This window comes from Pelecanus crispus, chromosome 2 (assembly GCF_030463565.1).
Source record: "Pelecanus crispus isolate bPelCri1 chromosome 2, bPelCri1.pri, whole genome shotgun sequence".
In the NCBI taxonomy this organism is placed as follows: domain Eukaryota; kingdom Metazoa; phylum Chordata; class Aves; order Pelecaniformes; family Pelecanidae; genus Pelecanus; species Pelecanus crispus.
The window spans coordinates 105,517,838-105,530,773 of NC_134644.1; the positions used below are offsets into that span (position 1 = coordinate 105,517,838).

Here is a 12,936-nt window from a genome sequence, read left to right on the forward strand (position 1 = left end):
GCTTCCTTTAACTGTCTGTGCTTGAGGTCAGCAACTGATAATACTGTGTTTCATCACACAGAAACTCTTCAGTTTTTTTGGCAGCTAGAATTATGTGTGTGTGTGTATGTATGTATATATGTGCCTATATTAATACATATATGTATACATAAATATATATATTTAAACATACATATAAACAAATTCTATATATAAACAAACCATAAAAAATGTTCTTTTGGTAAAATATTATGCATAAGAATGTAAGGAAATTACTAAATGGTGATACAGTTTGTACAAGGCTAGAAGTGAAATATGCCATAGGGTCAGAGAATGACAGAGGTTGGAAGGAACCTCTGGGGCTTCTAGTCCAACCTTCTGCTTGAAGCAGGGTAACTTCAGTGTTAGAGCGTGTTGCTAAAGGCCATCCTTGTCTGTCGAATTTTGAAAGTCTCCAAGAATGGAGGTTCATCAGCCTCTCTGAGCACCTCTTCCAAGGCTACGTCACTGCCACAGTGAATGCCCTGCCTTCCCCCCCCCTCCCCCCCAAATCATAATGTTGTCTAGGTGGCCCAGGTTGTCTTCCCGATGTCTGTCCTTCATTTCTTCAGTTTATACACATACGGGAAGCAGCAATTACAGCAGGTTTAAAACAAGCAAGCATCCTCCATCAGACATTGCCCTGCTGAGGGCCGTGCTGGGGCTGATGCCCTGGAAGTGCAGCAGGATGAGCTCTGGGCTGAGCGTTTTGGCCGCTGCTGCTCTGCCTTCCCCCTGCGCAGCAGCGTGGCCGCATCCTGTCCTGCCGGGCTTCTCGTTGCGTGCTCATTTTACCGGACTGCAGGATGAGGCAGACAACCGATAGGGTCTCTCTCCCTTTTACAGTGCATAACAATGTGTAAGAAATACATTTCCAGTTTTTCTGCTTGGGTTCTTTTAGGTTAAGGACTGTTACCGAGCATTGTTCCTGATCTTAGACATTCTACTTTTTTTTTTTTTCTTTTCTTTTCTTTCTGTATTTCTCACAGTAGGGGTGCATCGCACGTTTATTTCAGGGATGGTTTCTGTTAAAAGCACACTGGCCTTCTTTTGGCTGACTCTTGTTACAAAAGGAACAAGGCAGGAATAGGCACTTTTGTGCTGACTCAGCATTTTATGTTGCCTCTTTCATGGTAGAAGCCTGAATCAGCCATTGGGCCTCACTTCACTTGTGCTTACAAGCAAACGGATTTGTAAGTCTTTCCTGTCTCTCCTTACCTGGAAAATGATTTTGAGTAGCCACAAAAGCCCCCAAAATACTGACTGTGGTCTACATAACAATTAGCAGCTATAAAAAAAAGTTTTAGAGGTTCGTTCTTTAATTCTAGATCATTTTCTGTGTTTTGGAGAGAGAGTTCGTTTTATATATATATGTTTTTATACATAAAGTATCTGTGTATATGTATTTACATATCTGTGTATAGCTAGATAGATATAAAAAAATACTTAAATTCCTCTGTCACCATCATTTATGCCTATAATACTATTTAGTTTCTGGCATACTGTCTTTGAGTTTAGCGTAACAATCTTGTGCTAAGATTTTTCCGACTGTCAAAACTGCTTTTCCTGTCTGCTGCCAGATTTGAATGTGATTCTTTTACAGTCTCAGTTGCTACCATGGTTAGTTTTGTGTACTGGGTTGTAAATACCAAATTATGCAGATTGCTCATTTGATAGTATCTCACTAGCAAATTCCCAGAATAATCCTGGAGACTAGGTTTTGGTCCCTCTTCTACTCCAAAAATCATAGCATCTGTTGATGGGCACGCTGCTCCTGCCAGGAGTTTTACCCTTACCCTGTTCCAGGAAATGGCGCAGCAGGCGGTGTTTCCTCCCCAGCACACCGTGACCGCCTGACTTCACCCAGGAGCTTCACTTTCATCCGTTATCCAAAGGTGAAATAAGTGTAGTGACTTTTTTTTTTTGCTGCGCGTCTGGTAAAAGGGAACTCTTTGGAGAGCTTAGCTGCAACAGCTTGATCACACCAGCATGTCCCTTCCCTCTAAATGTGCAGCTGACTGCACGCTGCGCCCAGGGCTTGCTTTGGCGTAGATATACCCATGCTTTACATTTGATCCTGAAAACACACATACTCTTCCACTTACGAGCAAATGCTTTGCCTAAAACACTTATAGGTGTATTTGCTTTAGTAGTTTCGTAACACTGTGGTCACTGGTTTGGGGTTGGATTTTTTTGTTTTGTTTTCTGAGCCTTTGTGGAATGGATAATTGGTTACTGGTAATTACATTAATTGTAGTACCTTTTAGTCATTACTTTATTGTTAGTTGGCGGGATTCCTGCCATTTATAAACAGGCTTTAGTCCTACAAAGCAGTGTGTCTCTGGGACATCTCATTCCTCCCTCATACAGTTAAGTGGGAGAGTAATAAATCTGCAGCGTTTGGGGTTTGTTTTTTTTTTTAAAATAAGCAGGCTTGCATTTTATAGCAGTGCAGAATGCAGCAATGCTTCCACAAGCGCTTTGATATTTAGAATATTTTACTATTTTTGTTTTCTATCTTCTCTAAAAATATGTCCGTTTTCCTTGTTGTAATGCTTTCGTTTAATAGTCACCTGCTAACATTTTCCGGAAGAGCTCAAGTGTTTATTTTTTGAACTGTTTTTCTTTACAGCTGCTGGTAGAGATCCTCAACTTCCTCTGACATCTAGACGAGTGATTGGTTTCAGCTGATTTCATTTTTAACCTAATAAAGTTCTCAGATCAGTGATAGTAACCACAAATTGATTTTTTTTTTCTTTGTTCAAACAGTGCTTTTACTATACGTGATTCTCTGTAAGGACCAGGTGCATCCTCACCCTACTGTTAGTGATGGTTACAACAACTTCTCTCAGTTACTGTATTAGTTTGCAAAATATTTTTCTTGTCCTGAATCAAATTACTCACGTCAAAGTTTCTGAATAGGTAGGTGTAGGGAATTGTATGGCTCTGTGCAAATGTTAAGTGTATCTCACTGCCTTGGAAGAAAATTGCAAACACGGGTAACCATTTGAGCAAAATGAAACCGCTGTTTCAAGTCAGCAAAATAAAATAACAATTGTTTCTTCCCCATAGATACATGGAAAATGCTGCCTTATCTGCACATCTAGAATCTGGGCTCGGTAGAAACTTCTATGCCTTTTTTCTAACAATTTGGAATTAGGAAGATCTATGGATTTCTTAAATTTGTGGATTTTAGGATGTGGATTTAGTCCACCCTCATAGGTGGGCTTTCTAGACAATTTTTGCTTAATGTATTTTTAATCTGTCTTAAACAGATTTGCTCCACCCCACCCCCCCCCCCCCCCCCAACTTCTTTGCAAATATTTTCTTCTCTTTCGAACTTCCTGGTGTTCATCCTTGCTTCTCACAATGTTTTTATACTAGCACAGCCCTTTATTATCTGAAATCTTAAAGGAGTGTTTGGCAGTCTGTCTTGTCGAGGCCTTATTGTCACTGGGAGAATAATTCTGTAAAACATCAGATAATCTGGAAAACCATTTCATGATCTAGCTAGCCTCTGTTTTCAAATACTCGATCATATCGCGGTGTTGTAGACCGAACTATATTCTGGGGGGGCTCTTCCCTAACGAGGTTTGTTTCAGCAGACACAATTTAGGGAGCGTTTACCCAGGCTGCTGGTCTGGGAGCAGGTGGCGGGGCAGCGTGGGCCAGCATCACTTTAACTCGTGCTGCTTACGTGTTCTGGCCTTGCCCCGAATAATTTGCCATTCTGGTGATTATCAGCACCTTGCTGCTATCTGCTTTGCTTAATTGGGCCAAGACAACACCTTCTGTAAATGTCAGTGCCTTGTTCTGTAATATCCAAACACGCATGGGGTATGTAGGTGTGTAAAGCTGGATGCAGCCTTCCCATGCTCAGACAAGACTTTTTCCTTTTAAAAAAAAACAGAGCTGGCAGTTGGTTCAAGGTAGTTTTACGTGAGAAAATAAATTAGCGTGAAAAGTTGGGTATTGTTTGGAGGAGATAAAAACAATCTGATTTATCATATCCTTTAATTCCACTGGAAGAGGTTGCCCAGAGAGGCGGTGGAGGCCCCATCCCTGGCAACATTGAAGGTCAGGTTGGACGGGGCTCTGAGCAACCTGATCTGGCTAAAGCTGTCCCTGCTCACTGCAGGGGGTTTGGGCTGGATGACCTCTAAAGGTCCCTTCCAACCCAAAGCATTCTGTGATTCCATGAAATGTCACACTTCTATATCCCAGGTTTTGCTCTGATAGGGCTGTGTCACTTTTGGCTCACACACTGGATTTTACCCATAGGTTGCTCTCCCCGCAAGGAGGGGTGAGGAGGGGCCGTTCAAATGCACGTTCAGCCTGGGGTAGGTAACATGGCCTCCGTAACTCCTGAGTTCACGTTGCCACCTCTGCAGTTTACGGGGTGGGGAGTGGAGAAGGCGGATTGAGACGCCTGTTCATCCGGATCCGCCGTTTTTACTTCCAGCCTACAAAACGCCATGTCTGAGCGCACCTCTTACTAAAAGGGCATCTGCTGTTTAATTCAATGTCCTAACCCTGTTCAAATTAGGAAGAGAAAAGGAGGTAGTAGTGTGAGTTGGCATGTCCACCGTAACAAACCCAGCAAGCCTGGGTTTCCTAGCCCACTGCCTGCAACCCAGTCTGAAGCAGGATCCTGACAATCTTTGCTGGATGATGCTGTGATGGGCCGATGTCACGTACCGTAGTCACATAAATCACATTAAATCAGATATAGCAGTGACACGTGCTGTTTTGAACTTCCTGAGAGAAGGTACAGAATCCTGAACTTTCTGCATTTTCAGGCATTCATAATGAAACTTCAAAAGCAAAATTTAAAAATTTCAGCAGTCTAGAACAATGCTGTTTTTGTGGGTTGCTGAGAATAATTTTAACATCTTGATTTTCAACACACACTTTTTTTCCCATTAAAAATGTTCCAGTACCTTATTTCTAAAAGAGAATTATACCTTTAGAAAGCATGAAATAATTTAAGCCAATTGTATTCTCAACAAATCTTTGAAAACTCACGGAACATTTCATATTTTTTCTTAAAATACGAGTAACTTGGCAGATGGAACATAAAATTTGGAGATTAAAAATGTGTTTTCTCGTGCCGTATCGTTGTTGCAGTTGTGGTGAAAGTATGTCAGCAGCCATTCCTAATTAACTCATGGCAGCATGCCCGGTGTGCACACATTCATGCACTCTCTGCCTGTGTACAGATACGCATCTCTAAGAGAGAAACAGCTCCTTACAATGAAATAAATTGAGTGATTACATTAATTGACACAAATGTTCTCTAAAATAGCCCATTTAATTTTGTTTGGGCCTTTCCTGACTGATGTCTCCTTAGTTTCTGATAAAGAACCTATTGTAAAACTTGCTAACAGAAGATTTTGTAGCGTAGTAGATTCCAAGGTTAAATTATTAAACTTGTCGGCCGCATAGTCTCGGTTAGACGGTGACTTGCAAATGCGGTGTAAAAACGTCACGCCAAAAACCCACAGGAATGATACACTTTTACAAGCTTTGCTTCAGTTTGCATTTTGTGGAGGTAGGTGTTTGAGCAGGTGCTGTAGTGAACGATCCAGGAAAGATGGTGCATACTGAACTTGGTTCTCTCTCTCCTCCTGCCTACGAAGTTAAGGGTTCATGGCTGAATGCAATTAGAGTTTTTAAAATGTAGATGTTTATTTTTTTATAAATTGATAAACAAAAGCTGTGTCTTCTGGCATTTCTTGTTTTATACCTGTCTTTTAAGCTGCGGTGACCAAGCCGGAGGATTCCTGGCACACCCACCCAGCGCGGCAGAGAGTGCCTGGGGGAAGCCGAGGACGGTGCCGAAGTGGGCTGCTGCTGGAGCAGGGCAGCGTCCCAGCCCGCTCCCTGGGAAGTGGTTGGGGCAGTCCCGGCTGCATTTTCTCGGGGTGCAACTCCGCTGTGCACAAAGACTCTGCTTGTGCGTTTTCTAGTGGGGCTGCGGAGAGCAGGAGCCATCAGAGGGCTGAGGCCGAGCAGGTGTCGCTCCTTTGCATCGCGTTACCCGTTATTGCTGCTATCCATTATATACCAGTATTTTTCAGTGAAATCCAAGTGCTATTTGAAACATGCCTTTGTTTTGTTGGCTTTGAAAAAGCTGCTCATGTGCGCTGGCAATGTTTTTTTTTTTTCCTCAGTGACTGATCCTGGTATCTGGTAACTTTTTCCAAAACCAGCTTGACTAGACATATGTGTACTTTTCCAAAGAAAATGAACCCACTCAACATGCACACATTTTTAGCTTAAGTGTTTGCTTTTTTTTTTAATATGTGTAATTGTTATCTATATAAATAGTAAGATTCCTGTGGTTGGATAAGATAATGAGAGTAGTGAAGGAATATGTTGGACTACAAATGACAGTGCTTCTGCATTTATTGTCCATGCTTGGAAATGTCATGTTTACAGGCAACTCATTTCCTCGTGTCTGTGTTACGTTTTTATGAACCATTTGGTAGTTATGATAACTAGGGTCTAGGTGATGTATCAGGCAGCCGATAGTAGGGACTATAGGTAGTTTCCTGTAGTTTAACTTTAGCCTTAGAAAAGTTAAGCATCTGCTCTATAGTTAAACCTCTATAGACAAGGGGGAAGTCTGTTTGTCTGTGCTAGATAATGTCTTAAGGAGGGTGAGGTGAATCACCTTCTGGATCTGTCTTTACAGACATGCAGAGTCCAGATGATTAGCTCAAAGATAGCACCTAGCTTTTTAGATGGCTAACGTGGGATGCAATTAATCCTGTCTTAATGTGATCCCCTGTATTGGGACAGGACGGTGTTACGCATTTGTCTTGGTTTCAGCTGGGATAGAGTTAATTTTCTTCCTAGTAGCTGGCACAGTGCTGTGCTTTGGATTTAGTAGGAGAAGAATGCTGATAACGCGCTGATGGTTTAGTTGTTGCTAAGTACTGCTCATGCTAGTCAAGGACTTTGCAGCTTCCCATGCTCTGCCAGGTGCACAAGAAACTGGGAGGGGGCACAACCAAGACAGTTGATCCAAACTGCCCAAAGGGCTATTCCATACCATGTGACGTCATGCTCAGTATATAAACTGGGGGGGGCTGGCTGGGGAGCAGCGATCGCTGCTCGGGAGCTGTCCGGGTATCAGTCGGCGGGTGGTGAGCAATGGCATTGTGCATCACTTGCTTTGTATATTATTATTATTATCATTATTATATTGTTACTATTATCATTCCTATTTTACTTTGTTTCAATTATTAAACTGTTCTTGTCTCAACCCAGGAGTGTTTCTCACTCTTACTCCTCCGATTCTCTCCCCCATTGCACCGGGGCAGGGGCAGCGAGCGAGCGGCTGCGTGGTGCTGAGTTGCTGGCTGGGGCTAAACCACGACAGCATTTGAGGGTGGCACCAGAGAGCGCCCTAGTCAGAAGCTGACAGCAGCTTACAGTACAGGCAGTGTAAATATACATTCCCAGTATCTGCAAAAACGTATTTTGGGACTGCTGTCACCAGTTTGTATCCTCCCTGTCATTCTAATGACATACTGTAACTGATACACACTTGTTTTTCTGAGTAACCCAAAGTAGGAGTGAAATGATTCACTCGAAAAGTAGGAGCTTGGGCACTTGGCTGACACACGGAGAATAAAAATACATCCTGAATTCTGCAAAGGTGAATACAGGAGATGCACCGCTAAGGTGGTTCTGTTGTAAATAGGAGTTGGGAAATGGAAAAGCTGAGTTATGACTGCTATGCTTGAAGTCAGGCTTCACACTTGTAGTGAGTTTTTTGAAGCTTGTGTATCTTGTGAAGTAGTAATGTTTAGTGTCCATATGTATGCCGTTTAATTGTTATGCAACAACACTTCTAAGTGTTTTTCCATTTCAGGGATTTTTTTTCTTTTTTTCTTTTTAAAATTATTTTCTTACACTATTATTTTTCCCAAGTTTAAGTGCTTTAGGTTTGTAGTCTCCCCAGTGGGATTATTTTTTAAGACTGAGCAAAACTCTTTGAGATTTCTTTCAAAACAGAAAGATAAGGAAAATTATGCTTCATTTTATCAACAATATTTGAGACTGCTAGCGGTTGAGATCTTGTAGTAATCTAGTAAGGAATGTATGTCTTTGAAATAATTACTGAGATAAACATGCAAATCCACATAGAAGTTGAATAACTGGTTTTTTTCTTAATTTTTTTTAAAAATAAAAGTTTCAAAATTTTAGCTGATCTGTACGTGACGATTAGTTTTCCCCCAAATAAACTTGATGTACTAAAAAGCTAAGCTTTCAGTCGTGTTCTGTGTATTTCAGTGTGTGAGGTGAGAGGTGGTTTCTTTCTTCGGTGGGTGGTCAGCCCTGTCCCACCGGCCCGTTGGGGGGAAGTGGGCTACAGGGCCACCGCTCGGAGCCGTGGTGGTCCACAGCCCGCCCTGGCCAGTCACTTCTCTGCGCTTGCGTGCTGCCTTCCACCGCAGAGCTGGTACATAAAATGCCTTTTTTAGTTTTGGGCCTCTTTCTTGACTTCAGAAACCTAAGACGTGTGCGGTGGTGTGTCCCATGGGAGGCTGACCTTCTTCCACAGTGTAGGGCGTGCTCATCGAAGGAGGCAGCAACACACAGTGAATCACAGTTTGGGGATTGCCTTGCTCTGTGCCAAATTGTTTTCCGTCTCCAGCATGTAATTTTCAGGCAAATCCATTGAAGTCTTTAATCTATAATTAGGCTTATAAGCTTCTTCAGACCTTTTGGATTTCTTTTTTGAAATAATGGAATACAACATTATTATTCCGTGAATCTTTCTGACATATTTTCCAGAGAAAGCTTCCTGGAGGTTTTCTATTTATTTCTTTATTTCCTTCAGTTTTCTAAAACGGGTAGTTAAAGATGCCATTTCCATCAAGAAATGAACTGAAATTGCCTGGTACAAGTGACTGTGATATATAAGAAGAATTTTTTCCTGGCAGTACTAAGCATAAATGTTTTGCAACAGGCTAAAGTAAATACGTATTTCTAAAATTGGATTGATACAGTACGTTTTTCTGCCTTTTTTTTAAAAAGTTAATTAGAATGTCATTCCTTTTTCATGTATTAATACATGAACATTTTGCAGAATAAATCACTTCTGGCACCAGCCATTGGTGTGAGGCAGTTCTGTGTGTGAATGCCCCTGTTTCTCTCAGGACAAGTTACAGCCTGGAGGGACAGGCATTTTTGTGCTTCACTATATAAGGGTGTGTGTACGTGTATCTACCTATCTATGTATATCTGTATGTGTGTATGCATGCAGACGAATCATATGCAATGAGTGTTGTTGCATAGTATTCCCTTCATGTTTGAGAAGCAGCCTTCTGTGTGCCTCCTCTGCCCAAGTGTCACTTCTCCTCATTGCTTCCTCATTTTCAGGTATATATTACAAAAGTACTCTACGGACATTTTTTTTTCCTCGTGAGAATTTTAATTTTAGGAATATTCAGATTCAGACTTCTTTTTTTTTTTCTTTCTGTACCACAGATCTTAATAGATATTGCCTATTTTTTAAAGAAACCTGTAAGAAGTCTTTTTTTAATTGCAAACACAGCAGCATTAAATATAGTAAAGTATATAAGTAAATATATTCTCAATGTGCTCAAGGTAAGCAGTTTTCTTTTAATGTCACTTTCTGGGTGTTTTGAGGAATTTTGTTTCCCCTAAATTGACCTAGGGGATTTTGCTGTCACATTTTCTACTGATCAGTTCTGGTTTCCCTCTTCAGCTCCCTGTGGCATAGGTTTTGGAGGATTCGCTGCTGTTCTGTTTTGGTGGGAGAGATGTCCTACGTGCTTCGGTATCTATTGTGACGTAGCAGTCTACAGAAGCTGAAATACGTCCTTCTTCCCCTTCCAAGCCCCAGTGACTCCAGACAGTAAGCTGGAGGCATGAGAAAATTCAAACATCTCAACCATTTCTGTTGGTTTTTAACAAAACTGCTCATACAGAAAAGGGGAGGAATGGTAATAAATACCGTCATTATTTGAAAATTCTTTCAGACCAGGGGAATCTTTAACAATTTACACATTTGGCTCAGCTGTAATTTTCTTGGCATCCTTATGTTCATTTAGGGAAGTTCATATATATATATATATATTTATAGGAAATACATTCTGGAGCTTAATCCAAAGGGTTGCAAACTTCCTGGCTCTCCGTAGAGCCAAAACGGTGCGTTTCTATGTCTGTCTGTGTTTTTTGTGGATTTAGCTGTTATATCTTGGCAGTTCTGTGGTCTTCCCAAAATCTGCTTCAGTGTACATACATCTCAGTTCTGTTGCTGGGTTTTTTTTCTCTTTATATGTTGCTGTTCCTTCACAGTTATATTTTTACTGTCTAGCACTTGTTTTATTTTCCAAAGCACAAGTTATCGGTAATTCATGCTACTGTTTTTACTGCACTTAGGTTTTACATTTCTTTTTATTTCTTTTTTCTTTCTGTAATCCGAGGCATGTTTTGGCCATTGCTTGCTCTTCTACTTGAGGTAATATTGTGCAAAGACAGTTACTGCACATACACCAGACCAGAATACCTCCTATTATTTTTCGTTCTAGACGTTTTGGGGGGTTGCGGGGTTTTAGTCATAATGCTGCTGTGGAAATGGGACTTCTGGAAGACCAGCTTCCTGAAAGTCTTTGCCTGACTTTTCAATGTACATACAGTTCTTTTAAGATCCTTTATATGTTCTTGCTTACAGTTAGTAAATGACGTACAAAATCTTCATTTGAGAATAGTTTTCTGAAAATTAACAAATGCTTTTGCACTTATGCTAAATGTAATCCCCTCACTTACAGATGCAGAGATAAGAAGTATGATTATTATAGCCTGCCAAAAACCTCTGTTGTGATAGCTTTTTATAACGAGGCTTGGTCAACACTTCTGCGAACTGTTCATAGTGTTCTTGAGACATCTCCAGATATACTTTTGGAAGAAGTTATCCTTGTAGATGATTACAGTGACAAAGGTAGGAAGAATAATTCTAAATAATGTTGATTGTTGACGGGTTTTTTTGGTCAGCCAGTCCACAGGAGAAAAACATACACTGTTTGGGTAACATACCATAAAACTGTACAACATAGGCATCTAATTGGAAGATAGCTTTTCTTGTAGCGTGCCAGTGAAAAATTTGACTTCTGGACCAAATTTAGTTTAGAATGGTGAAGCACGTTTGCTGTGTTGTAACATGAGTGCTTGCATATATAGATAACGTACAGTATGGTCAGAGCATTTCAGATTTCCTAATTTGAGCCAGTTTTGATTGCTTCAAGGTTGCCCTGGTGTCTAGTATAGTGAGAGCTACCTGGTTAACTGTTCTTGTTTGAATTATGGGGCACAAAGACGATGCTGGCATTTTCCAACATAGATGAACGGTGTTAAGAATAAAACTTTTACATGGAAAAAGTTTTACGTAACGTTTGGGAAGCAGTTAGCAATTTGGAAATGAATTAGAGAGGCAAATATGAAGCATTCAATTTCTTGAGTATGATTTGTGTCCGTCCAAGTTCTGTGCTTTTTCCTTGTCCTTTCCTAACACAGACAGTACAGCAGAACCAGAGTGCAAAATGCCAGTATCTTTAAGGCACTGCTATAAGTAATACGCTACTGAAAAAAGAGTTCTGTAGCACGACATAAACCAATCGTTCCAGAACTATATTCTTTCTTTCTTTTTTTACTTGTTTGTTACAGAACATTTAAAGGAAGCTTTGGAAAACTACGTGGCTGGCTTACGCAAGGTGCGTCTTATCCGTGCAAATAAGCGAGAGGGGCTGGTTCGCGCCCGGCTGCTGGGGGCATCTGTGGCGAAAGGAGACATCCTGACGTTCCTGGACTGCCACTGTGAATGCCACGAGGGCTGGCTGGAGCCGCTGCTGGCAAGGTGAGGTTATGCTCTGGGCTGGTTTTCTTTCTGGAGAAGAGATGCTTTGGCACACTTCTGCAGTGGAAAAACGGCTCTTGGTAGACATTTACCCAAGGTTACCGCAATCTGGTCCCTGAGGCATGCCAATGTTTGTTTCCTGGCGGTGGGGTAGGAAATGGAAGTGTGGAAGATCAGGAGGTGGATTTTTGTTTTCTCCTGAGGACCAGGCTGCTCTTTTTCCTCAGAGAAGGGAAACTTTTGTCTTCAGAAGAGGAATCCTTCCCCAGCTTTGAAACTACCTTGGGAGAGGTGGCTACTTCTATCACCTGTGTGGTGGATGAGAAGGTCTGGAAAGATGCGTGCCCTGAGACATCCCCTGTTTCAGGGCAACGTACACATAAGCAGATTGGAAGAGAAGTCGATAAACTCTGTCTTCCCGGTCCTGAGCTAATCCGTCTCTCTCCAGCTGGAGAGACGTTTCCAAAAGTGCATGCTGCCTTGAGGCATGTGAGTCTTCCTCATTCCTAGGGGAACTTGTGTTCTCAAACTCCCCATGTCCATCTGAAATTGTATCTGGAATAATATTTTAATTTTTTTTCTTAAAATTGTCATATTTAACTTGTTTCTAGATTTCATACCAAGTATATCCCAGATAACTGTGGGTTAACTGTGAACAGTATAGTGTGAAGAAAGGAAAAGGGGTAAAAATCAAAGAATAAGCATGTTTTTAACAACTCTCCTCTGAAGAGACAGTATGTAACTGTGGAGACGATTCTGTAACTTCTTCACTTCTTTAGTAAACCACTAGATGGCAATCTTGAGGAAGGATTGCGATAATTTTAAGTGTAATAAATCATCGTCTGTAAAAAGTTAGCCCTGGATGTGTCTTGGAATTTTTGCCCTTCTTGCTGCAGATGCAGACGTACATCTCAAAGGGGATGTTTGCATGGCATATCTCAACTCAAATTTGCGGAAGCAATACAACAGTGTTAGCATTTTGCAGTGCAAACATAGTTGTATTTGTTTGTAAGCTGCCTGTGCAT

General features: G+C 41.2%; 1 protein-coding gene across 1 annotated transcript in view; it reads left to right on the forward strand.

The window, feature by feature from the left end:
- GALNT12 (polypeptide N-acetylgalactosaminyltransferase 12) overlaps window positions 1-12,936 on the forward strand; it is a 51,933-nt gene that overhangs the window by 4,090 nt on the left and 34,907 nt on the right. The window contains exons 2-3 of the mRNA XM_075705796.1: window positions 10,830-10,999; window positions 11,722-11,911. Coding sequence (XP_075561911.1) covers window positions 10,830-10,999; window positions 11,722-11,911 — 360 coding nt within the window. The remainder of the gene's footprint in view (window positions 1-10,829; window positions 11,000-11,721; window positions 11,912-12,936) is intronic.